The 26,488-nt window shown below is 46.7% G+C and overlaps 1 protein-coding gene across 3 annotated transcripts in view; it reads left to right on the top strand.

Annotated features, from left to right (window-relative positions):
- The window catches only part of LOC105540497 (chromosome unknown open reading frame, human C1orf100), a 50,689-nt gene that overhangs the window by 18,201 nt on the left and 6,000 nt on the right, over nucleotides 1-26,488 (top strand). Inside the window, exons 2-4 of one of the 3 annotated variants that reach the window (XM_011981168.1) lie at nucleotides 3,952-4,020; nucleotides 14,555-14,650; nucleotides 18,943-19,115. In XM_011981168.1, coding sequence (XP_011836558.1) covers nucleotides 3,965-4,020; nucleotides 14,555-14,650; nucleotides 18,943-19,115 — 325 coding nt within the window. In that variant the 5' untranslated portion in view covers nucleotides 3,952-3,964. The remainder of the gene's footprint in view (nucleotides 1-3,951; nucleotides 4,021-14,554; nucleotides 14,651-18,942; nucleotides 19,116-26,488) is intronic. The other 2 variants (XM_011981169.1, XM_011981170.1) reach the window with 2 other exon arrangements.

The following is a 26,488-nucleotide window of genomic DNA, read 5'->3' on the forward strand; positions in this document are numbered from 1 at the left end:
TAATCCCAGCACTTTGGGAGGCTGAGGCGGGAGGATCACCTGAGGTCAGCAGTTCCAAGACATGGTGAAACCCCATCTCTACAAAAATACAAAAATTAGCTGGGCATGATGGCAGGTGCCTGTAGTCCCAGCTAGTCAGGAGGCTAAGGCAGGAGAATTGCTTGAACCTGGGAGGCAGAGGTTGCTGCAAGCTGAGATCACGCCATTGCACTCCAGCCTGGGCGTCTCAAAAAAAAAAAAAAAGCATGAAATCCTGTCATTTACTACATGAAGGGAACTGGAGGACATTATATTAAGTAAAATAAGCCAGGCACAGAAAGACAAATGTTGCCTGTTCTCACTAATATGTGGGAGCTTGAAAAAATTTGAACTTGCAGAAGAAAAGAAATTGAGTTTGTGGAGATGGAGAGTAGAATGATGGTAGAATGATGGTTAGCAGAGGCTGGGAAGGGGAGTGGGGAAGAGGGGATAAACGGTGGATGGTTAATGGAACAAAAATACAGTTAGAAGAAAAAAGATCAGTGTTTGGTAGCACAACAGGTGATTATTGTCTGTAATTTATTGTACGTTTCTTTTTTTTCTTTCTTTTTTCAGTTTTATTTTTTTTGAGATGGAGTCTTCCTCTGTTGCCCAGGCTGGAGTGCAGTGGCTCCGTCTCGGCTCACTGCAACCTCTGCCTCCTGAGTTCAAGGATTCTCCTGCCTCAGCCTCCCGAGTAGCTGGGATTATAGGCATGCGCCACCATGCCTGGTTAATTGTTGTATTTTTAGTAAAGATGGGGTTTCACCATGTTGGCCAGGCTGGTCTCAAACTCCAGACCTCAAGTGTTCTGCCCGCCTCGGCCTCTCAAAGTGCTGGGATTACAGGCCTGAGCCACCGCACCCGGCCTGTTCTACATTTCAAAATAACTTAAAAAGTGGAATTAGAATGTTCCTAACACAAAGAAATGATACATGATTGAGGTGATGCACACCCCCATTACCCTGATTGGATCATTACTCATTGTATGCTTGTATAAAAATGGCACATGCACCCCATAAATATGTACATCTCCTATATATCCAAAAAAAGCATGGCAACCCATGACCAATTTATTCCCGTACAAGACTGATTCAGAATTTCTAGGCACTGAGCCCTCACTCTATCTTCGAAAGGATAGTTGGGGCTGTCTTTGTTAGGAGCGCAAGAACCCTGAATACCCTGCATTATTCTGTCCAGCCTATCACTTCTGTCCAGCCAATCATCACTTCTGTCCAGCCTGTCTCTTCTGTCCAGCCTATCATCACTTCTGTCCAGCCTATCAACACTTCTGTCCAGCCTGTCATCACTTCTGTCCAGCCTCTCATCACTTCTGTCCAGCCTTCATCACTTCTGTCCAGCCTATCGCTTCTGTCCAGCCTCTCATCACTTCTGTCCAGCCTCTCATCACTTCTGTCCAGCCTCTCATCACTTCTGTCCAGCCTCTCACTTCTGTCCAGCTTATCACTTCTACTGAAGTAAACTCTGCAGTCACAAAGCTTTCGGAGTTCGGGTTATCAAATTAACCCAGAGCTCAGGTGCATTTACAGATTTTCTCTTTCATTGTTTCTTCCTTCCTTCTCTCTCTCTCTCTCTCTCTCTCTTTTTTTTCAAATAATCACAGCAGTAAAAGTACATTATAAATGATTAGGCTCTGTTGGATAGCCAGCTATTCCATTATAATGTAATGCATTTAAAATCTTCAAGTTGCTTTGAAAAACACACTCAGGTGAAATAAAGCAGCTAGCCAGCCAGCAGGCAATGAGTTAACCGTTGCCTATGAAAGGGAAGAGGAGGAGACATCATACACTTTTTTTTCCCAGTCCTTTCTGTCTCCTGGTTACGGAATAGTCCTAGTTTTGTGTTGGCTGTTGGTCTGGGTGCCTTGTGATTGTTTTGATAGAGCATAAGAGTTAAAATAAATATTTCTGCAGCCAGAGGGTTCCAGCCCTGGTTCCTTGGTAACCTCATACAAGTTACTTGACTTCTTCAGTACCTCAATTTCTTGGGAGTAAATAGCGATAAAACTCTGTGGGGTTGCTAGGAGGCTAATAGGAGTTAATACCTGTTACCTGATACATAATCCATGATTGTCAATAGGAACTCACATTTCTCCTTTCTCAAAGATGTTTTCAAGGACACGGAACACTCTCGCACACATCACTGCCTCATTTAACCCTGCAGAGAGCTATTGTAATCAATGTGGAGAATGGGGAAATGACTTGCCTCAGGTCACGTAGGTCTCAGTCCAATGTTCTCCTGCTACACCACTAGCCATGTTTGTGCAAACCACAGGCCCACTTGTCTTTATGCATACATAATAGATAGGCAGAGTGCAAAATTCCTAAGGTAAATGGTAAAACGTGTGCCTTTGTCCCCCAGCCACTCAGTTTTCCTTCCCATTGTTTACTCCTTTTCCTGTGATTTTTCTTTTTTTTTTTTTAAGACAGAGTCTCACTCTGCCACCCAGGCTGGAGTGCAGTGGTGTGATCTTGGCTCACTGCAACCTCCGCTTCCTGGGCTCAAGCGATCCTCCTGCCTCAGCCTCCTGAGTAGCTGGGACCGCAGGCAAGCACCTCCACACAGCCTTTTTCTTTTTTTGTATTTTTCATAGAGGTGGGGTCTCACCACTTTATGTGATTATTTAAATGTAGTAGTTTGCTTGTGGCAAGCCATATTCTCCAGTAAATAATCAGATGTGGGCCAGGCCCGGTGGCTCATGCCTGTAATCCCAGCACTTTGAGAGGCCAAGGTGGGTGGGTCACCTGAGGTCAGGAGTTCAAGACCAGCCTGGCCAACATGGTGAAACCCCATCTCTACTAAAAATACAAAAATTAGCTGGGTGTGGTGGCAGGTGCCTATAATCCCAGCTACTCAGGAGGCTGAGGCAGGAGAATTGTTTGAACCCGGGAGGTGAAGGCTGCAGTGAGCCAAGATTGTGCCATTGCACTCCAGCCTGGGTGACAGAGTGAGGCCCTGTGGGGGAAAAAAAAAAAATGTGATAAGAAATTTTAGACTAGAAACAACATACATGTTTAATCTAGGATCAGTGTGGGAAACAGAAAGGGGTTAACATACAAAATGAAGTGCTTAAAAAAATCCTCAGAAGGGCTGGAGGAACAGGCTCTGGGTGGGGCCCCCAGGAGGCATCTGGAACATCTCCATCAAACTGACCCATCACCGGTAAAGCTATGTCAGTCCAGATCAGGAAGCTGCTTCCAGGAGTATTGAGTTCAAGAACCTACTCTCAACACCACCGCCTCTGCCACCCAGGAAACTGGAATTTGAACCTTGGGACACAGACTTCAGCCACTGCCTTCACAACAATTGCTTCTTGTCTGCCCCAGAGCTGGAGATGAGACACTGGACGTTTGCTGCAAAGAAGTGCTATGTCTCCACAACCTTGCTGGCCAGTAGAGATCACGGCAGCAGCCTCTGCCTCACGTCCACCTTCCAAATCCCAAGCAAGCACAGCCAATGAAAGGGCTCTCATTCCTGGCCGGGATTCTTGTCGTGAGGGACTCTGGGAAATGTTGTGCTTAGCTTGCAAGAAATGAGACAGGATCTTGGGCACAACTGATCAAAGCAAAAACAAAAGAACAATGAGGTGAGACAGGAGACTATGCCCAGCTAACGTTAGCGCAGTACCTTTGCTTTTTATTTTCTCATTGATTTATACTTACTTAATTTTTTTACCTTTGATTTTTAAAGAAAAGCATATCTGTATATATTTGCCTTATGCTTGCCATTTCTTTTTGCTCCTTTACTAATCTTGTATTTCCTTCCCTAAGTAGCCTATAAGCATCATCCTTCCACCATGTCAAATATTTTTACCGATTTCTTTCAAGATGGACTTTGTGGTACTAGATAGCTCACCCATGGAACTATGTGTAAACTGGCAATATGATCCTTTACTCTACATATTTTTTTCAGATTCCCATCCATCATGACAGCCATCCGACTACGAGAATTTATTGAGCGTCGCCCACTGATCCCGCCAAGGTATAGTTCTTCCAGAGGCACTGCCTCCAGGGCTGAGGCCAGGCAGCCAGGTGCCTGGGGAGTTAGAACTGCACATCCTGCTGCTCAGTGGTTGAGAGACCACTGCCAGGGAGTTCTAGGGAAGCTCTTTGGATATTTCTTGATGAGCAGGTCTATGCAAACCCACTGGCAAAAGTCAGAGGAAGCTGAGACGCCAAAGAAAGAGACTGATAAATCCAGTTTCTTACAAAGAAATATTTAACAGGGACTTATGAACAGAAGCCACATATGTGTCTCGGTGGCAGTGAGATGAGATGGTGGATGTCTGCACCATTACCCCCGAGACCCAGGGTTTAGATACCATAGGGAAAGAGTGATACAGAAGGGATGTAGGGGACAATTGAAGTATGATAACACCAACGCTGTTTGGCCGAAGGGCAGAACTTACAGTAAGTACCTACTCTGATACCAGGAACTATAGAGAAACTGGAAATCTTAGAGGCCTGGGGTGATATGATTTGGTTGTGTCTCTACTCAAATCTCATCTTGAATTGTAGTTCCCATAATTCCCACGTGTCATGGGAGGGACCTGGTGGGAGGTAATTGAATCATGGGGTGGGGCTTTCCCATGCTGTTCTCCTGACAGTGAATAAGTCTCACGAGATCTGATGGTTTTATAAGTGGGAGTTCCCCTGAGCAAACTCTCTTGCCTGCTGCCATGTAAGATGTGCCCTTGCTCCTCCTTTGCCTTCTGCCATGATTGTGAGGCCTCCCCAGCCATGTGGAACTGTGAGTCCATTAAACCTCTTTTTCTTCATAAAGTACCCAGTCTCAGGTATTTCTTCATAGCAATAGGAAAATGGGCTAATAAAAGGGGTTAATCAGAAGCCAACATGGTGAATTAGCATCCAACACAGAGTTGCTCTAGCCTCTACCTTGGGTTTAGGGAAGTTGTGAGAAAGAGAAACCTCACACTCACTGCAGAATCCAAGCAAACAGGCAACTCCAAATTCCCAAAAGACCAGAAGGATATTGGTTTTTGCTTGGGAAGAGCTTTACTGAGAAGTCTGAGCAACGCAGGCCTACATTTTGGATCAGACCATTTTACTCTGCTTGGGGTAAAACACACTGCCCCTGTGCTTTGGCACGATGAGAGCTGACAGCACAGATGGAAACTAAGGAGCCGTTTCAATCTTTCTTCAAGGTCCTCTATGGCACAAGAATAACAAGCCCTAGATATGTTTTGTTGTACTAAATTTGATATCAGATGAGTCTGTAAATCCTAACCCTGCTCTCCCTTCACCATCTGCGATGGAGTCTGCAGAAGTGGGGTAGCTATAAATTTGTGACAGAAAAACCTCACACTGTGATTTGGGCGTCAGCCTCTTGTAGCCCCACTGGCTTCGTGGCTTTGAGCAAGCCTCATGTTTATTTTATTTTATTTTTATTTATTTATTAGGGACAAAGTCTCGCCCTGTTGCCCAGGCTGGAGTGAAGTGGCTGGATTATGATCTTCCACCTCCTGGGTTCGGCTGATCTTCCTGCTGCCTTAGTCTCCTGAGTAGCTAGGACTACAAGCTGCCTGGCTAATTTTTAAATTTTCTGTAGAGACCAGGTCTCACTATGTTGCCCAGACTGTCTGGAACTCCTAGCCTCAAGCAATCCTCCTTAGTATCTCAAAGTACTGGGATTACGGGTGTGAGCCACAACACACCCGTAATGTTTATTTTAATATTGAGTTATTTTAGCCATGTTTGGTCAAAAAAGAGAAGTCTTTCTTCCAGAAACTACAGAAGGAGTGAATGGATGGATGTGTCCTTCTTGGGTACACCTTAAGAATTTGCTTTTAAGACCTGGCGCAGCACCTCGTGCCTGTAATCCCAGCACTTTGGGAGGCCAAGGCGGGTGGATCACTTGAGGTCAGGAGTTCAAGAGCAGCTTGGGCAACATAGTGAAACCTATCTCTACTAAAAATACAAAAATTAGCCAGGCATGGTGGCACACACCTGCAATCCCAGCTACTCAGGAGGCTGAGGCAGGAGACTCGCTCGAGCCCAGGAGGCGGAGGTTGCAATGAGCCAAGATCGTGCCACTGCACTCCAGTGTGGGCAACAGAACAAGACTTTTGTCTATAAAAAAAAAGGAAATGAAAAAGGGTGTGAGAGAGAATAATCAAGGCGGAGAGGCAGGCAGAGGAGAATGCCTTCTCTAGCCAGGGTGTTCAGGGAACAGCTCTCTGAGCAGTTAACAGCCGAGCATGATGCTGGGTGATAGGGGTAGCGGGGCGGGAGAAGGGAGTGGTCTAGGGAGGAGGAAGTGCAGGTCCAAAAGCCCTGAGTCATGAAAGACGCCATGACACGGTGACACGGGGGCTGGAGCTGGGAGAAGGTTGGGGAGGTAGAGGCAGGAGAAGTACCTGGAGGGCTTTGTGGCGCACAACAGTACATTTGAGTTTTACGCTATTACACACGCAATGGGTTGAAGGGTTTTATGCAATGGACGACCCTGATCTGATTTACTTTTTATGAAGCTCACTCTGAGAACAGATTGTCTGAAGACAACAGTGGGGGTTATTGCAGAGAGCAGGGGGAGGCAATGGTGATCTGGGCCAAGGGGCAGCCGTGAGCTGGAGAAAAGCCGTCCCATGGGAGATCCAGCCTGGAGGGGGAATGCACAGACTTGCTGATGGATTGGACCCATGTGCTGGCAGGTCAGGAAAGGCATCAAGAGCTGTCCCACGGTGAGCACTATGGGTGGAGGGTGGGGGCACCGAGACTAGTTCAGGTGCGGGAAGAGTGGGAGCCGTCAGTGTGCCTGCCCCCCGACCCATGTGCGGCTCTGAGGACAAGCCCCAGAGAGCTGAAGACAGCCCAGCCTTAGGCCTCCAGGGACCCCAGGGCCTGCTGTGCTCAGTTCCACCCAAATCCCCCGCCTCCAGGCCAGGTCCAGACATCACAGAGCACCAGGAAGGAGTGGCCAGTAGAGGTTTGTTTCCATTTTCCCCAGAGGAGACCAGAGTTAAATAGGCCCCACAGTGAACAAAACAGATCTCAAACACACCCAGAAAGAGCAAAGCCGCTGGGGAGACAATCAGGAAATACTGGCGCCCGCTCTGTTCCTCCCTCCCCTGCTTCCTCCTCATCCGGGTTTCGGGAAGGAAAGGGTTTTGGTTTTTTGTTTTGTTTTTTTGAGACAAAGGCTTGTGCTGTCACCCAGGCTGGAGTGCAGTGGTACGATCTTGGCTCACTTCAACCTCTGCCTCCTGAATTCAAGCGATTTCTTGTGCCTCAGCCTCTGAGTGCTGGGACTACAGGCGCCCGCCACCATACCTGGCTAATTTTTGTATTTTTAGTAGAGACGAGGTTTCACCATGTTGGCCAGGCTGGTCTCGAACTCCTGACCTCAACTGATCCACTCGCCTCGGCCTCCCAAAGTGCTGGGATTACAGGCGTGAGCCACCGCACCTGGCCTATTTTATCTGTTTCTTTATTTCCTGCCTGTCGCCACCCCCAGAATAATAATGGTAAATACTTCTGAAGCTCTTACTCTGTGCCAAGCACTGTCCTAGGTGCATCTGAACTCCTTTAACCTTCACTACTGTGAGTTCCGTATGAGGGAACCAAGGCACCGTGTGGTTAAATGACTGTCCCAGATCCCACAGCCAGTGACTGGCGGACATGGATCTTAAACTCACGTCTCTGCTTATGGTCAGTGCACTTTGCTGCATCTCCAGGTTAGCCCCCTGGGCCGGGCTTACTTCCCTTTCTCTGCAACTCACTATCATGACCTCTGCCTTGCAGATTACCATTCCCAGTAGGCCCTGTAGGCACGGTTGTTGAAAATATTAAAATGAATGAGTGAGCAAAATTATCCAGTCATTTATGTGTGGTTTGTCCCCTGGTGACTGATGGCACCTGAGCCTGCCCTTGTGTGGTTTTGCACAAGCATGTATCCAATTCATCCTTAAATGCCCAAGCCTCAGAGCTATGCTATGGAAAACCAGATTAAAATCAGCAGGGACACTGAATCAAAGTAAATGTTAAATGGTTCACACTTAGCAGTGGCCACATAAAATTCTTGTATTCATAATCATATTGGCTGGGCGCAGCTGCTCATGCCTGTAATCCCAGCACTTTGGGAGGCCAAGGCGGGTGGATCATGAGTTCAAAAGATCAAGACCATCCTGGCCAACATGGCGAAACCCTGTCTCTACTAAAAATATAAAAAGTTAGCGGCGTGTGGTGGCACACACCTGTAGTCCCAGCTACTCGGGAGGCTGAGGCAGGAGAATTGCTTGAACCTGGGAAGGTGGAGGTTGCAGTGAGCCAAGATTGCACCACTGCACTCCAGCCTGGCGACAGAGCCAGACTCCTTCTCAAAAAAAAAGAGAAAAAAGAAAAAAAAATCCTATTATATACAACTGTTTACTGGTGCCATCCCCTGGCTACAGGCTGGAGGCCTGTCACTCAGAGAAGGGCTGAGTGTGGCATTGGTTTGTGGAACGCAGGATACTCCTGAAAAGATCACTTTAAGTGGGTTAAATTCAGTGTGTTGTAGAAAATCAAAGATACAGAATTCATGTGTGATTTAAATAGATTTTTAAAACTTCGATCGAAACAGTCTCTGAAGATCCAGAGGCAGCCGTGTGGCCAGCCCATCCTGCGTGGGATGATATTGAAGCAGCGTCATTTTTCTGGGGTACGACCCATGGTTCATTGCCTCACGCCAACGAAATCAAGGACGTGAACACACAAGGAGCGAGGTTAAGAGCGGAGGTTTGATAGGCTAAAGAAAGAGAAAATCTCTCTCTTGCAGAGAGAGGGAGGCCCAATGGGTCTTCTGGCCCCTGGTGAAGCACAGGTTTTATAGATGAGCTTGAGGAGGTGGTGTTTGAGGTCTGGTTTACGTAGGGCACAAAAGATTGATTGGACCAGGTGTGCCATTTGCATAACATGAGAAGAACTAGTTAGGACTAGGTGTGTTGTTTGCATGGCATGTGAAGAAGCTGACCACCCCACCCTAATATTTTATTATGCAGAAGGGTTCTCCGCCTGGCCGGGTCATGTTCAATTGCGTGTTTTTGTTTTTACTATACACGTGGTGACAGAGAAAAGGGAAGATGGAGCCTCCATGTTGAACATGCCTGGTCCCCAGGTAGCCCTTTTCTATGGACACAGCTGCTGGCATTCACCCTGCAAGTTTCCAGCTTGCTTATTCATGTCTGCGGCTCAATTTTACAGGCTGCTCTTTGTTAGAAAAGAAATGACTTTGGGGCTGCTTTTGTTAAAAGGGAAATTCCGCCAAGGACTCTGTTGCCTTTTCCATCTGACTAAATAATTTCTGTCTCCTGTATCCACATCATCACCTTGGGAGATGTCAGCCACCAAGTACAAATGTCTCGTTTACTCTCATGTACTCATTAATGGAGAAGACAGTGTCATTCCCATTTTACTGATGAGGAAACTGACGCTCCCCACTTCCTTGAGGAGATTCTTCTGGAGCTGGTAAAACCTGGGAGATGAGGGCACAGGTCTGGGGGCTTCCCAGTCCTTCCTTTAGTTCCGTCTTCTGGACTTACTAGCTCATGTCCTTAGCTAAGTTATTTATCTCCCCCAAGCCTCAGTTTCTTATCAGGTGTAGTGCTCACCACATTGTCTATGATTAGATAGTTGCCTAAATATGGCTTTCCTGACCAGATTATGAACTCCTGAGTGGAAAGACAATATTACCATCACTGTGTCCCTAGCGCCTAGCACACTGGAGACACAAAAGAGCGCGCAGTGAGTACTTTTCATTGAGTTAAAAGCATCTTCCAGCCAACATTGCTGTGTGTTTATGGCTTTTCCTATTTTTTAGTGTACAATGTCTATTTGCTGTCTGCCCCAAAATGAGAGAATCACAGAGTTTGTATGAAAATAGCACCGGATTCCTATTTAAAAAAAAATCATCACACATACCCTTGGGTGGCAGAATGCGACATAGAGTTTGGAGACCTGGGTTTGATTCACAGTGCTGGCACTTCCTCGTTTAAGTGGACTTCACTATTTAAAAAGTCCACTTAACCTTTCTGGGACTTGGGCTCTTCTTATAAAGCAGAGAGTTAATCAGGTCTACCTTGCGAGGTGACTGTGAGGATGAAGTGAGATCATTTCTGTAAAAATGCTCTGTGGAGCATGAGTCCCAGCAGGGCCGGAACAGAGCAGAGTGCGGTCATAAGAGCACAGGCTACCTGGGGCTGTGGGGCCAGGCTCTGGAGGACAGACACCCCTGGCCTCTCCTAAGCATGTTGAATTTTGACTGTGGCTAAGCCCAGATCCCGCTCCGGTTACAGCCACACTCCCAGGGAACGGGTTTGTTCTCATGTGGACCGAATACACCACCTCAAAGAGCCAAGCCATCAGGGACTCGAAATCATGCACGGTGCCTGCACCCGCCCAGAGCGAAGGAAAGGGCTTTCTACAGCTGGTTAAAACCCAGGTCAACAGAATCACTCTGAGCAGAGCCCTGAGCTGGGCTGGGCTCCTCAGCCAAGTCTGAAGAGTCCACACGTGCTTTCACAGTCATTCGCTGAGGCTGGGTAATGCACAGCCTCTGGCCTGGCTAGGCGTTTCCCCTTAGGAGGTCAAAACTCTCTTCTCCACCCAGCCAGCCCTCCCTCCACACCCATCTCCTTACACGCACCTTCCCATTGTCTCTCCACTCTTCCCAAAACCTGCCAAGAGACGCTCCCAAGGGGTGGCGGCAGGGAGTGTTACTTGGTGCTGGTGTAAGGATTCTTTATCCTCAAACCAGCTTTTACTGACTGCTTCTAAGGAGCGGCGCTGAGTTTATTCACCTGTATTCAGCAGCTGTGTGTTCGTATGCACGCCATGGTCAAAACCCAGCCCACCGCCAACAGCCCAGCCACTGTAGAAACCAACGTCCTTTAGGTGGATTCTTAAACTGTACTGTGGCCCTGGGGTAACATTCCAAGGTGGTGCTTCAGAAAATGGATAGGTGCCTAAGAAAGCTACGTGTCCCACCCCCGTGCATTCAGAAATGGCATTTGTTCCCTTTATTGTGCCAGTTCCTCTTTCTTCTTATGACTTAATACTCCATTGTTATTTACCAGCCAGGGCTCAGTCAGATTATCCCAGGCACTGAGCAGGCCCAGACAGCCTGTGGTTTTTCTGCAAATCAGAGCTCCCAGAGGTCCTCTTTGCACAGACAGAGACAGAACTCGCCCTGCTCAGCACTTGCCTTTCATACTAGACAACCGGGCCCACTCTGGCCCTCATACACTCCACTCAGAACCCAATTCTGTCCACGTCTTGGCGCCTATAATTCCCTTTGCTTGGAATCTCCTCCCCATCCCCTTTGCTTACACCGGTCTTAGGTACTCCTCCCTCTTCTGTGTCCTAGCGACCCTTTCTTCAGATCACTATTTCAGCATGTGAAGAGCTTTTTGAGGACAAGGGCTGCTTCTTAGTCAGCTTTGTATCTGCAGAGCCTAGCACAGTGCAGGGTGTTTTGTGTGCGTTCGATAAATGTTGGTTGAGTCGAACTGAAGGCATAGTTTCAGTTTTCATCCATCATCTAACACATATTTAGTGAGATATTTTATGCAAAACGATGTGCTACTTTCTACTGACTCTGAATTTTTTTTTTTTTTTTGAGATGGAGTCTCACTCTGTCACCCAGGCTGGAGTGCAGTGGCGCGGTCTCGGCTCAGTGCAAGCTCCGCCTCCCGGGTTCACGCCATTCTCCTGCCTCAGCCTCCCGAGTAGCTGGGACTACAGGCGCCCGCCACCACGCCCGGCTGATTTTTTGTATTTTTAGTAGAGACGGGGTTTCACCGTGTTAGCCAGGATGGTCTCGATCTCCTGACCTCGTGATCCGCCCGCCTCAGCCTCCCAAAGTGCTGGGATTACAGGCGTGAGCCACCGTGCCTGGCCTCCTGACTGTGAATTTTTATGGCATCTACTGACTGCTCAGAATCTGTGGGACATCCCGAAAGGCCCCACATGTCCAGGCACCACAAAATAAAGTCACCTTCCCAGTGATGCCCACTTACTGTGTTCCCTCTCTTGGGGAAAGGCAGGATTCTTTCCAATGCTCGAAGACGCAGCTTTGTCTTGGACACTTCCCTGTCTTTTACCCTCTATCCTATCTCCTAAAATATCCTCAATCAGCCCTATCCTCTCCATCCACATTTCCATCATATCAGAGCTTCATCATGGCCCACATAAAGCACTACAATCACGTCCTAAGCAGTCTTTCTATGTTTAGTCAGATGGTCTTCAAATTTGTCTTCTGGCTGGGTGCAGCGGCTCGCACCTGCAATCCCAGCACTTCGGGAGGTCAAGGCTGGAGAATCACTTGAGCCCAGGAGTTCCAGACCAGGCTGGTCAACATAGTGAGACCCTGTCTTTTTAAAAAAAATAGTTTTCCACATTGCCATCAAAAAAGATCTTTCTATATCATGTCATGAATCTTGCTAAAAATCTCACAAAGTAGCCTGGGCAACATAGTGAAACTACAAAATATATATATATATGCCAGGCACATGGTACACGCCTGTAGTCCCTCCCAGCTACTTAAGAGGCTGAGACAGGAGAACCTCTTGATCCTAGGAGTTAGAGGCTACAGTGAGCTATGATCACACTGCACTACAGCCTGGGCAACAGAGTGAGACTTCATCTCTAAAAGCAAACGAAACAAACAACAACAAAGCTCACAAAGATTTCCTATCACCTCCATTAGTAGTCCTCAAACTTTCAGACACAATACCCCCTTTTAAATAACAGATATTTTGTAATATCTCTGCTATTCTTCTGAAATGAAATCTATAAATAATATAAACCAACCACATATAATTTAAAAATATTAGGTTGGTGCAAAAGTAATTGCAGTTTTTGCCATTGAAAATAATGGCCCTTGAAAGTCATAGCAAAAACCCCAATTACTTTTACACCAACCTATCTCATTACAGTTGTATAACTATAATATAAAAGGAAAAGCAACGTACTATAAAATGAGATGTATTTCTGGCCGGGCGCTGGCTCACGCCTGTAATCCCAGCACTTTGCTAGGCCGAGGTGGGCAGATCACTTGAGGTCAGGAGTTTCAGACCATCCTGGCCACCATGGTGAAACCCATCTCTTCTCAAAACACAAAACTTAGCCTGATGTGGTGGTGGGCACCTGTAATCCCAGCTACTCGGGAGGCTGAGGCAGGAGAATAGCTTGAACTCAGGAGGCAGAGGTTGCAGTGAGCCGAGATCGGGCCACTGCACTCCAGCCTGGGTGACAGAGTGAGACTCCGTCTCAAAATAAATAAATTAATTAAATTAATTAAAATACGTGTATTTTAAAGCGTAAAACCTGCGCACCGTTGCCCTCCAGCCTGGTCTCCCTCAGCCCCGCTGTATTCCACTTGTACCACCCACCCTTGTCCCACTCCCTCTTACGTTCACCCCACAGAAGCACTCCCTCCCAGTCCCCACATGTTAGCTCAATGATGCTCCCAAAACACCTCAAAATTCAGCCTCCAGACAGGGCTCGAGTCCCCCTCCCCGGCTTGCAAGCACCTCGTGCTTTGACATCACAGCGCTGCTTCACATTTAGTCTTTACAGACTTATTGTTACAGTTAAAAAAAAGATGAAATTTTGTAAACATCAAAAGTAAAAAAATACAGTATGATGAGCCCCCATTTACCAATTCCCACATTTCTTTTATTATTTTTATTTTTATTTATTTTTTTCAGACAGAGCCCTCCATTTACGGATTCCCACATTTCTCGTTTTTGTTTGTTTGTTTGTTTTTGTTTTTTGTGAGACAGGGTTTCACAATGTTGCCCAGGCTGGAGTGCAGTGGCACAGTCTCAGCTCACTGCAACTTCTGCTTCCCGAGTTCAAGCAATTCTCCTGGCTCAGCCTTCCCAGTAGCTGGGATTACAGGCATGTGCCACCATGTCCAGCTAATTTTTTGTATTTTTAATAGAGATGGGGTTTCACCATGTTGGCCAGGTTGGTCTCGAACTCCTGAGCCCAAGTGATCCGCCCACCTTGGCCTCCCAAGGTGCTGGGATTACAGGTGTCCACGGCGCCCAGCCCAATTCCCACATTTCAACCGTTATCAACATTTGCCCCAATGGTTTTATTTTTATTTTATTTTTCTTTTCATTTAACTTTATTTTATTCCAGAAATATGCTTGCCCACCTGCTGGTTTTGTATATCCACTTATTTCTTTTTTCCTAATATTTTGAACTTAATACCTGATACACTAAATATTTCCTTATGAATCCTGAACATAAATAACATTTTATTACAGATGCAGGAGGTTGTGGTGGGAGGAGGGAGGCCTGCAAGGCCCATACACTCAGCTATGGTAGAAAAGGGCTCGTTATGCATGAAAAAGACTCTTACCAGGAAATTCCATGGGTTTTTGGGGCTCAGTGCCAGGAACTGGGGACAAAGACCAAATACGTTTTGTATTATGCCGCAGCTGGCATTCTTCCGGAATGAACTAATTGTAAGAACGGCTTTCTTCTCACTTTCTCACTTTCTGCTCTAGTGTATTCATTGCTCACCAAGGAAGAGACCTGCAAGGCTATTACCCTGGGCAGCTGGCAAGACTCCATTTTGATCATGGTGCAAAGAGAGCTCCCAGGTGAGACACCCTCCTCAGTCTCAATTTCCAAGAATGTCATGAAAGTTACAATGATAAAAAGTGGTGGGCAGGGGGAAGATACACTACTCCTCATAATAATGATGACAGCAAAAATAAGTATTATTTAGTGGATAGAAGAGGTTTGGAAGGAAATATACCAAATTGTTAATTTTTTTTTAATAAGTGGTGACATTATTCTTACTTTATAGCTTACTGTTTTGAGACAAGGTCTTGCTCTGTTGTCCAGGCTGGAGTGCAGTGGCAACATCTTGGCTCACCACAACCTCCACCTCCCAGGTTCGAGCAATTCTCGTGCCTCAGCCTCCCCAGTAGCTGAGACTACAGGCACACGTTACCACATCCAGCTAATTTTTTTGTATTTTTAGTAGAGATAGGGTTTCACCATGTTGGCCAGGCTGGTCTCAAACTCCTGGCCTCAAGTGATCCGCCCACCTTGGCCTCCCAAAGTGCTGGGTTTACAGGCATGAGCCACTGCACCCAGCCCACAGGCACTTTGACCTTATTTTCTAGTTAGAGGAGGCAGGAAACCACGGGGGTTAAAAGCAGCAGTAGAATAAATTACAAAATGTTTGACTTTTGGGCAATTTTCATTTCTTATCCACGTATCGATTGCCTTATCTATTAAATAAAATAACTGGAGTAACATTCCAGAGCACTGTAAGCACTCGACGTATGTTTGCTATCTTTTGACTCATCATCTAGTATATATTACACATTTCTCTTAATTGCCTGTGACATAGTAGGCTCCTGGGTATCCTCCATGCAAGAAGGGAGCCACAGCATGTGTGGCTTCAAACAGCGCAGAGTCTAAATGTAATCGATGATCAAACAAGAAGTAGCTTTAAGGGCCATTCTGTTTTAATTAGATGAATGAACTGGAGCTCCGAGAGGTGACATGTTTGGCCTGGGGTCACCCAGTTAGTTGGTATAAAAGTTGGGCTTGGTGGCCGGGCACAGTGGCTCATTCCTGTAATCCCAGCACTTTGGGAGGCCGAGGTGGGTAGATCACCTGAAGTCAGGCGTTCAAGACCAGCCTGACCAACATGGAGAAACCATGTCTCTACTAAAAATACAAAATTAGCCGGGCGTGGTGGTGGGTGGTGCATGCCTGTAATCCCAGCTACTCGGGAGGCTGAGACAGGAAAATCACTTGAATCCGGGAGGCAGAAGTTGCAGTGAGCCGAGATCACACCATTGCACTCCAGCCTGGGCAACAAGAGCGAAACTCAAAAGAAAAAAAAAAAAGTTGGGCTTGAATCCATTTACATTTTCTGGTTCCCAGTTCAAGACTCTTTGTTCTAACTCAAATCCATACTATATTAAACCAGTAGGGCTATGTTTTCTGCCAGAGGATAGACAAGAAAGGAAATGACAGACCCCCACTGCCAGAGCTGCTCATGGCCCAACTCCACAGGACACTCTCCACGTTGTGTGAACCCTGACATCGCTCTCCTCCACTTTCCACCGCCACCTCATCTGGCACCCAAATATCAGTCCTACCAGAGGACGGCTCAATTAAAGGGAACCTTGATCTGAAAGACTTGTGCCTGCCCAAGGTTAGCCTTAAGTGGAAAACTCAATGCAAATGTCAGTCTATGAGCTCATTAAGCTTCTAGTTAAGAAGAAAAAAGAAGACAAGCCAAACAAAACAACAACTAGGAAATAATGACGTTGTCAGGACGAGACCTAAGTTCAGCTCTTGTAGTCATGGTATAACTTGATAGGTGTCTAACGGCTTACCTTCCCCAGATATATTCCTCCGCCAACTTGATGTCCTTCAGTATTGGAGTCCTTCCTTTGAGTGAAAGTCTTGTCTTCAGAAGGGCATTGATGTATTACTTGAAAAGGGAGAATATTCTGGTGCTAGAGAAACACCCAGTCAGAGGTAGAGGCAGGCTGGCAGTCCAGCAGAGGCAATCTAGGAGAAGTCACCAGGGCCTGGTTCGGCACTCAGAGCCATCAGTGACACAGAAGTGACTAGATTGGTAGTGATGGTCACACAGAATCCGAATTCACAAGAGACTGATGCATTCCCCAGGCCACTAATGTTTTGATTGACAGTGGGAGTCATTCTTTCGTAGGAAAAGGAGGACCCTCACCATCATCTAAGGCACCTACTTTACAAGGTCACATACCCGATAAGCATGAAATAAGAACAAGTAGAGGTGGGTGGGTATTCTCCATGATTCTTTAGGCCCATCCTCAACAGAGCACCTTCCAATCATCCAGCATCTCAACCCGTTCAGTACCCCATGAGCACGGTCAGATGCTTGCTCTTGCTTTTTCTGAACGTCAGGCAGAGCCACTCCATTCTTAAAGAAGAACACACTCTTTCTTAAAGAAGGCCCGTCACAATCGAGGTTACCCAATCAGGCAAACGTAACTGATGATGAAGCAGTCTTCGTCTGCTCTGTGACGCTGTGTGATTAGTTCACAGCGATAAACTCACAGAAGGCTATCACCCCCTTTAGATTTAGATGTTCCTAAATCTCAGCTAATACTTAATAGTTTTCACATCAACAGCAGCTCATCTCACCTATTTTATAGTTTAAAAACAGAAACGTGTATGAGAACATTTAGAAAACATTCACAATCAAAAACGGAATGATTGAAAGTTACCCACAATATCATCACCCAAAGATAATCATGCAGAATCATCCAGATCTACATCAAAATAGGACGGGATGGGTATTTTGAAACCTTTTTATTTTTGGTAATAGCTGCATTGAGATAATTCACATACCATATGATTTAGCCATTTAATTCAATTGAATGAATTCAATTCAATTCAATTCAATGCATAATTCAACTGAAACCTTTGTTTAAACATGTATTGTGAAAAAAAATAAAAATAAACATGTATTGTGGACTTTTTTCCATTTCAAAAGTTATAATCCTACTACAGCATCCATTTTTTTTTTTTTTTTTAAGATGAGTCTCGCTCTTGTTGTCCAGGCTGGAGTGCAGTGGCGCGATCTCGGCTCACTGCAACCTCTGCCTTTGGGTTCAAGTGATTCTCCTGCCTCAGCCTCCCATGTAGCCAGGATTACAGGTGACCACCATCCCGCTCAGCTAATTTTGTATTTTTAGTAGAGACGGGATTCACCATGTTGGCCAGGCTGGTCTTGAACTCCTGACCTCAGGTGATCTGCCAACCTCGGCCTCCCAAAGTGCTGGGATTACAGGCATGAGCCACCGCACCCAGCCGTACAGCATCATTTTTAATGGCGGCATGGCATTCCCACATATTTCTGTGTCATTGTCTAAATAATTTCCTGTTTTTTTGCATGCAAGCTATCCCACTCTTTTTATTATCATAAAAACACTTGGACAAGCATTCTTAGAGCTAAGTCTTTGTTGACATCCTAATTGTTGGGACAAAATATGTGCAGATTTTCAAGGTCTTGATATATATCACCAAAGCTGGGCCAGTGAAAGTACACTGCCACAAATGATATTTTGCCATTACATTTTGGTTGTTCTTTGCTTTTCTTTTCCAAGGGATACCTATTTGAACAGGGGTACAGGAAGGTTATAACTGATTTCAAGTCCATCAAACCCCAAGAGGCACATAGTGGTTAGTCTAACCAGATGTATTGATTCCTTTTTTATTTTATTTTATTTTATTTTATTTATTTCTTTGAGACAGGGTCTTGCTCTGTCACCCAGGCTGTGTCTCAGCTCTCTGCGACCTCTACCTCCTGGGCTCAAGGGATCCTCCTACCTAAGCCTCCCTAGTAGCTGGGATTACAGGTGTACACCACCACACCTGGCTACTTTTTGTATTTTTTTGTAGAGACGGGTTTTCGCCATGTTGCCCAGGCTGGCCTCGAACTCCTGAGCTCAAGCGATCTGCCCCCATCAGCCTCCAAAAATGTTGGGATTACAGGCGTGAGCCACCACACCAGGCCTGCACTGGTTCCTTGAAGCAACAAACATCCACAGAACAGTTACACTGGGAAAGGGCACCAGGGACCTTGGAGCACGGGGAGTGGCTGTGCATGGGCAGATCCAGTGGAGAGTGTGATATGCATCACCTCCTGGGACCTGTCATTGGAGAGAAGGAGGGATGCTAAAGGGAAGAACAGGGAACAGAAGTCCCTGAACCATCTACTACAGCTTTGCCAGGGCTGGTCTTAGAGCTATGGGAGTCTTGTCAATACTCTCTTGTTAGCCTCATGGCCATTTCCAGGGAATGGATTCCAGCTGGTAAGAAAATGGACGGCTTTTTCCTACTGGGTTTTCAGCAAACTGTTTCTGTTTCCATTTAGACCCTTCATAGACTTGACAATTCCACCCAAGAGAAAATATCACTATCAGCCTCAATTAGAGCAACAAACACTCATTCGATACATTTGCTTTCGAAGACATTCAAAGCCTGCTGAGCCGTGGTATAAAGAAACCACTTACCAAAGAGACTATTCTCTGCCGTTCTACGAGATTGGTAAGTCAGGCCAACTGCTTTTAACTCTCTGAGATTAACCTTGCCTGGGCCACAGATCAGCATCTCCCATGGGCTCGCTGTCTCAGGGAGCCTGTTTGGGACCAGTCGAGTTGGAGGCATGGATATGTGTGTGTGTTTCTGCGTGCAGGAAGAATTGAGGGGGCCTCCCAAGGCGCCGCCCTATCTAGCTCCCTGCAGAGGAGACTTCAGGGATGAAAATGCATATATCCTTTTTAACACACGGTCTCAAGTCTGACCACTCTTTTCTTTTTTTTAAATTAGAGACGGGGTCTTGCTATGTTGCCCAGGCTGACCTCAAACTCCCGGCCTAAAGCAATCCTCCTGACTCAGTCTCCTGAGTGGCTGAGACTACAGGCATAAGTCACTGCACCCAGCTAATTGCTTAATTCTTTTTTGTAGAGATGAGGGTCTCACTATGTTGCCCAGGCTGGCCTCAAACTCCTGACCTCAAGTGATCCTCCCGCCTCAGCTTCTCGAAGTGCTGGGATTACAGGTGTGAGCCACCACACCTGGTCTTCACTGAGTCCCTTGTCACATGACAAAGTCATTATTGTGCCTAAACATAGTGTTAACGGAACTTTTCTTATTCCTGATTTCAAACTTTACAACAATGATTTGACATTTGGAGGTATGCTTCAGACATTCTAAGTTCCCCTTGTAATATGTGAGGCTGCAGCATGTAAAAAAATACTGAAAGGGGGCTGGGCATGGTGGCTCCTGCCTGTAATCCCAGCAATTTGGGAGGCTGAGGCAGGCAGATCACCTGAGGTCAGGAGATTGAGACCAGCCTGCCCAACATGGAGAAACCCCATCTCTACTAAAAATACAAAATTAGCCAGGCTTGGTGGTGCATGCCTGTAATCCCAGCTACTCGGGAGGCTGAGGCAGGAGAATCTCTTGAAACCAGGAGGCAGAAGTTGCCGTGAGCCGAGATTGTGCCATTGCACTCCAGCCTGAGCAACAGGAGCAAAACTCCATCTCAAATAAATTAAATAAATACTGAAAGGAACTGAGGCTCCCGACATACAGGACCTTGGGGGAGGACATGTAGACACCAATTTAAACATTGCTGTGTTCCTGCTGTCACTGGTGCTTTGAATTTTAGTTCTTGAGATGAATTACTTCATTGACAGACTTTTTTTTTTTTTTTTTGAAATGGAGTCTCACGCTGTTGGCCAGGCTGGAGTGCAGTGGCACCATCTGGGTTCACTGCAACCTCTGCCTCCTGGGTTCAAGTGATTCTCCTGCCTCAGCCTCCTGAGTAACTGGGATTACAGGCCCACACCACCATGCCTGGCTAATTTTTGTATTTTTGGTGGAGACGGGTTCTCACGCTGTTGGCCAGGCTGGTCTTGAACTCCTGACCTGAAGTGATCTGCCTGCCTTGGCCTCCCAAAATGCTGGGATGACAGGCGTGAGCCACTGCGCCTGGCCAACAGACTTTTAAAATGAGTAAACCTCAATATTTTGGAGGCTCTTACACTGTGGTAGGCACATATTTAGTCCTGAAAGCAGCTCCCTGAAGTAAAGTCCTACTATTTTCCCAATTTTACCGCAGGAAAAGCCAAGTCAGAGGCAGTTTATTAATGAGCCCCAGGTCACACAGCTAGGTGGTAGGAGAAGCAGAATTCAGCCCCAGGTCATTTCAAGCTGTGCTTGAAGATACACAGCCTCTGTCACACCTGAGTGTCACCTGTACTGCTATTTATTTAATAGTTTTCTTTAAAGAGAGTCACTTTCTATTTACTTAAAATATGGAACGCCTGGGCTGGGCCCCTGGGCCCCAGGGAATAGCAAATACAGCCATCAGGAAGAGCAGGACTGGGCGGGAGAGGTGGATCTTGCAGCAGTTGAGCCAAGGATAGGGGTGGCAATAGATGGAACCACCAGGGGAGCCAGGGGTTGCCAGCAGGGGTTTGGGATGAGAGGCTTCAAGCAGGGCAAAGCTGGGTTCTGGAGGCTCAGAGAAGATTGGAGCCTGACCACAGCGGGAGCTGAGGGACTGGGGAGGAGGCTGGAGCTGAGGTCAAGGTCACTGGGAAAGGAGGTGCTGGGAGGGTGTGCAGAGTGGTGGGGGTTGCCGTCCCAGGGGACCCTGGGGAGCGTTGTGGCCATGGAAGCCAGGGATTCGTGGGACATGGGTTCGGGCTGAAGGAAGTATGAAGCTTGGGGCGGCAGAAGTTGCTGGGGGTTGAGGAGGGGCTAAAAAGAAGGGATCAGAAAACGTCAGTGGGGTTCCCGCCCCCACAGAAGTGGCTGAGCAGGTTGTCCTTTCAAGACCAATTGGGAGTTTGAAATCTGTTTCCTTTGCATGAGGAAATCCAGGTGGGCCTCCAGTTTCCAAAGTGACCTTCAACAGGACCTTCTTTGCAACTCCTCTGCTATGAGATCTCATAGACAGACAGACAAACAGATACAAAAGGCGTACTCCCTTGCTTAGCTTAGAAAACAGTTTTTAATTCTTTCCAAACCTATGGAGCTAAATGAATTTTAGCAAAGCAATGAAATGCTTACCATCTACTATATATTGTGCCAGTTCATAGAAAGTCCGGGAGATGATTTCAGTCCTGCAGGGAACTCACAATCCAATTGGGAAGATGAAGCTTGGGGACTGACTAAATACCAAATAGGGGAGCAGGAGTTGAAAGATGAGGCCGGGCACGCTGGCTCACGCCTGTAATCCCAGCCCTTTGGGAGGCTAAAGCAGGAAGATCACCTGAGGTCAGAAGTTCGAGACCAGCCTGGCCAACATGGCAAAACCCTATCTCTACTAAAAAAATACAAAAATTAGCTGGGTGTGGTGGCATGCACCTATAATCCCAGCTACCTGGGAGGCTGAGGCAGGAGAATCGCTTGAACCCAGGGGGTGGACGTTGCGGTGAGCTGAGATCATGCCACTGCAGTCCAACCTGGGTGATCGAGACTCCATCTCAAAAAAAAAAAAAAAAATGAGATCACTGGGACCTAGAATAGCCAGAAGAGCAGCGTGCAAGAATGGGGACCGGAGCTGGGCCTTGATGGGTCAGGTGTGCACAGTGGAGAAGAAACAAGGACGGCAGAGATGGGGACCCTGAAACTAGGGACAGTGCATAGGATGGTGCGGCGTGTACAGGAGTGGAGAGGACTGCAGTGAGGCGAATACTGGCTTAATTGGGCAGCGTAGAAGGGGCAGTGAAAGATGACATGCAGACTGGCAGAGTAGTAGGAGAGAATACCTGAACAGAAGAGCAGCTGAAGGAGTGTGGGAAGCTGAATTTGGACAACCAGAGCCATTGTAGGATCATAGTCAAGGGGGTGACCCAGTCAGCTTTAGAGGACATGAATCTGTCAGTTCTGCTCAGGATGGGTTGGAGAAGGCATGGACTGCAGGTGAGAAGAGCAGCTCACTGTTGCAGTGATACAGTGTGAACAGCATGAAGCATTGGACAGGATCCAGGCATCGCAACACTGCAGGCCTGGAGCGTTCTAGCTACGTGGTGTTGGGCAACGTGCTTAGCTTCTCTGAACCTTTTTGCTCCTTCGTAAGATGAAGAATCAAAGTCTACCATTGAGGATAGCTGCTAGGATTTAAGGATGTCTGCCATGTACCTAGAACCGCGCTAAGTGGCATACTCACACACACGTACGTGTACACACTCCTCGCTGCAATTAGTGGTAACAGTCCCTGTGAACTAGGTAGTAGTAGAATTATTGTTAGCCCCATCTAGCAGAAGAGGAAACAGGCTTTGAGACTTTAAAAACTCTACTCAAGCAAGTAGCTGGTAAGTCATCAGTCCAGCCCAAGCAGAGATATGTTACCCTCCAAAGCCCACGCTTTTCAATTAAATGAGGGAGGTTGCAGGGGAAATGGAAAGAAGACTCATATGGCAGAGCATTTGGAGTGAAAAAGGACAGTGCAAACAGAAAAAGAAACGGAGAGAAATGAAAGACAACTCTGCACCCTCTCATTTGTGCAAAATCGGTGATGCTTCTGATAGAAAGAATGGATTTAGGCAGAAGAGATGTAGTCAACTTGGGATCTAGGGACAATTAAAAACACAGTACCAGAAAGTGGTGCAGCCTGGGGACCATAAGAGGAGAAACAGCTTCAGACAGTCCCCTATTTAGTGAGGTTTGCAGCTGGACCAATTCTAGAGATGATTTTTATTTATATATTCATCCTTCATTTATTGAATTATGGATTGAATGGCTATTTGTTATCTATTGCTGAGTAACAAATCATTCCAAAATGTAGTGACTGAAAACATTAATGATTTTTTTTTTTTTAAATGTTCTCATGGTTTCTGTGGGTAGGAATTTGAGAACTGCTCAGTTGGGCATTCTGGCTCAGGGTCTCTCTTAAGGTTTCGGTCGGATGTCAGTGGGGGCTGCAGTCTTGCCTGAAGGCTTGACTGGGGCTGGAGGATCCACCTCCAAGGGGGCCCACACACATGATTGCTGAGCTGGTGCTCGCTGTTGGCTGGAGACCTCAGTGCCTTTCCATGTGGGTCTCTCCATGGGGCTGTGCGAGTGTCCTGACAGCATGGCAGTTAGCTTCCCTTAGACAGAGCAATCTGAGACCACGGTGGAAACTGCAATGCTTTTTACGACCCAGGCTCAAAAGTCACACACTGACACTTCTTGGTCAGGCACAGTGGCTCATGCCTGTAATCCCAACACTTTGGGAGGCCAAGGCAGACAGATCACCTGAGGCCAGGAGTTCGAGACCAGCCTAGCCAACGTGGTGAAACCCCGTCTCTACTAAAAATACAAAAATTAGCCAGACATGGTGGTGAATGCCGGTAATCCCAGCTACTCAGGAAGCTGAGGCAGGAGAAACGTTTGAACCCAGAAGGTGGAGGTTGCAGTGAGTTGAGGTCATGCCACTGCACTCCAGCCTGAGTGACAGAGCAAGACTCTGTCTCAAAAAATAGAAAACAAAAGTCATACACTGTCACTTCTGATGTATCCTGTTAGTCACATACAGTCAGCTCTAAAGCAGTGTGCAGAGGATTACACAAGGCATGAATACCAGGGGGCGAGAATCACTGGGGTCCGTGCTGGAAGCTGGTGACCCCAGTATGATTTAGTTGTTTGTTGAGCAACTATTATGAACCAGACGCTGCTATCTGCCGAGTACAGTGACCAGGGAAGACAAGATACCTGCTTCCGCAGAGCTGACATTCTGGTGGGGGATATAGATCATAGACAAGTGCATTTTTTTTTTTTCAAATCATAGATTGTGGTAGTGCTATATGGGAAATAAGCAGGGAGATGAGGATAGCTAAAGGAAGTTACTTTAAATAGGGCAGTCAGGGAAAATGTCTGTGCAATTTTAGCTGAGCCCTGAAAAATAAGAATGAGTCATATAAAGGGCATTTCAGGCAAAAGTAACAGTAAGTGCAAAAGCCTGGAAGCTGGGAAGGGCTTGGCATATTTGAGGAACAGAAAGGAGATCAGTGTCATTTGGTGGGTAACGAGTTAAGAGGGATCAGGCAACTGAATTTTATTCTAAGAGCAATAGTAAGACACTGAAGGATTTTTAACAGAAGAGTGACATCTTATATTTTAACGGCATTATTTGTATTACTCTGGCTGCGGGTTTTTTTTTTTTTTTTTTTTTTGAGATGGAGTGTCGCTGTGTCGCCCAGGCTGCAGTGCAGTGGCACAATCTCAGCTCACTGCAACCTCCACCTCCTGGGTTCAAGCAATTCTCCTGCCTCAGCCTCCCAAGTAGCTGGGACTACAGGCGTGTGCCACCAGGCCCGGCTAATTTTTGTATTTTTAGTAGAGGCGCGGTTTCACCATGTTGGACAGGATGGTCTCAATCTCTTGACCTCGTGATCTGCCTGCCTCAGCCTCTCAAAGTGCTGGGATTACAGGCGAGAGCCACCGCGCCCGCCCTCTGGCTGCTGTTAAGACACTGTTTGGAGGGGAAAATGGAGGGGAAACGTTTCGCAGGCAGACCACTGAGAAACAATTTAGTAGGTTAGACCAGAGATGATGGTGCCTGGGACCAGCAGGGAAGATAAAGAGGAGTAAATGGATTCCAGAGATATTTTGGGGATGGCATCAACTGGACTTGGTGATATATTTGATGCCAAGAACACTTTCACTTACTCATACGTATCCCTTCAGTAAATAATTTGAAGGCCTATTTAAGTGCCAGTCAATGTGCCAGGTTTTAGCAATACCACGTGAAGCAAAAATAGACACAAGATTTCTACACTCAATAACCATGGATGGGTGTGGTGGCTCATGCCTGTAATCCCAGCACTTTGGGGGACCGAGGTGGGAGGATAGCTTGAGGACAGGAGTTTGAGACCAGCCTGGGTGACACAGTGAGAACCCACTTCTACAGAAGACATTTAAAAATTAACTGGGCGTAGTGGCCCCTGTAGTCCAAGCTACTCGGGAGGCTGAGTCAGGAGGATTACTTGAGCCCAGGAGTTTGGGGCTGCATGAGCTATGATTATACTACTGCACTCCAGCCTGGGCAACATAGCAAGACCCCAACTCTAAAAAATAAATAACTGCAAATAATCATAAAAGTCTACCTGCCTTAAATGCTATGAAGCAGAGTTTATATGGGGTATAGTAAGCCAGAGAAAGCTTCCCTTAGAAAATGATGAGCCAAGAGCTGAAGGATAAGCTAAAAGTTAACTGGGCAAAGAGTGGGGAAACAGGTTCACAGAGAGTACAGCATGTGCAAAGGCCCTGTGGCAGGAAGGAGCATGACACGTTTGAGGAACTAAAAAAAATAAGGGTGTGCTGGAGTATAGAAATCAGGAGGGATCATGGAGCAGGGTGTGGTGGAGGGACGGCAAGACCACAGTAAGAAAGAGGTTACAGGTCATATTCAGGGTTTGGCCTCTAGTCTGAGAATAAGGGGAAACTGTTGAAAAGTTTTAAGAGGGGCAGAAGTAATGGTTACAATTTCATTTTGTGAGGGATAAAAGACTACAAACTGGGTTCAGTGTATACTGCTTGGGTGATGGGTGTACCAAAACCTTACAAATCACCACTAAAGAGCTTACCATGTAACCAAATACCATCTGTTCCTCCCAAACCTATGGAAATAAAAATTTTTTTAAAATTCATTTTGAAAATGTTACTCTAACTGTGAAGAAGAAAAGGAGGGGCAGGGTGGGGAGCAGCATGGGGCGAAGATTGAATGTGGAGAGTCAGGAGGAAATTGCAGTGGTTAAAGTTTTTTTCTGTTTTCGAGACAGGATCTCCCTCCCATTGTCCAGGCTGGAGTGCAGTGGTGCAATCTCGGCTCACGGCAGCCTTGACAGCCCAGGCTCAAGTGATCCTCCTACCTCAGCCCCCCGAGTAGCTGGGACTACAGGCACGTGCCACCACACCCAGCT

This window comes from Mandrillus leucophaeus, unplaced genomic scaffold (assembly GCF_000951045.1).
Source record: "Mandrillus leucophaeus isolate KB7577 unplaced genomic scaffold, Mleu.le_1.0 Scaffold220, whole genome shotgun sequence".
NCBI lineage: Eukaryota > Metazoa > Chordata > Mammalia > Primates > Cercopithecidae > Mandrillus > Mandrillus leucophaeus.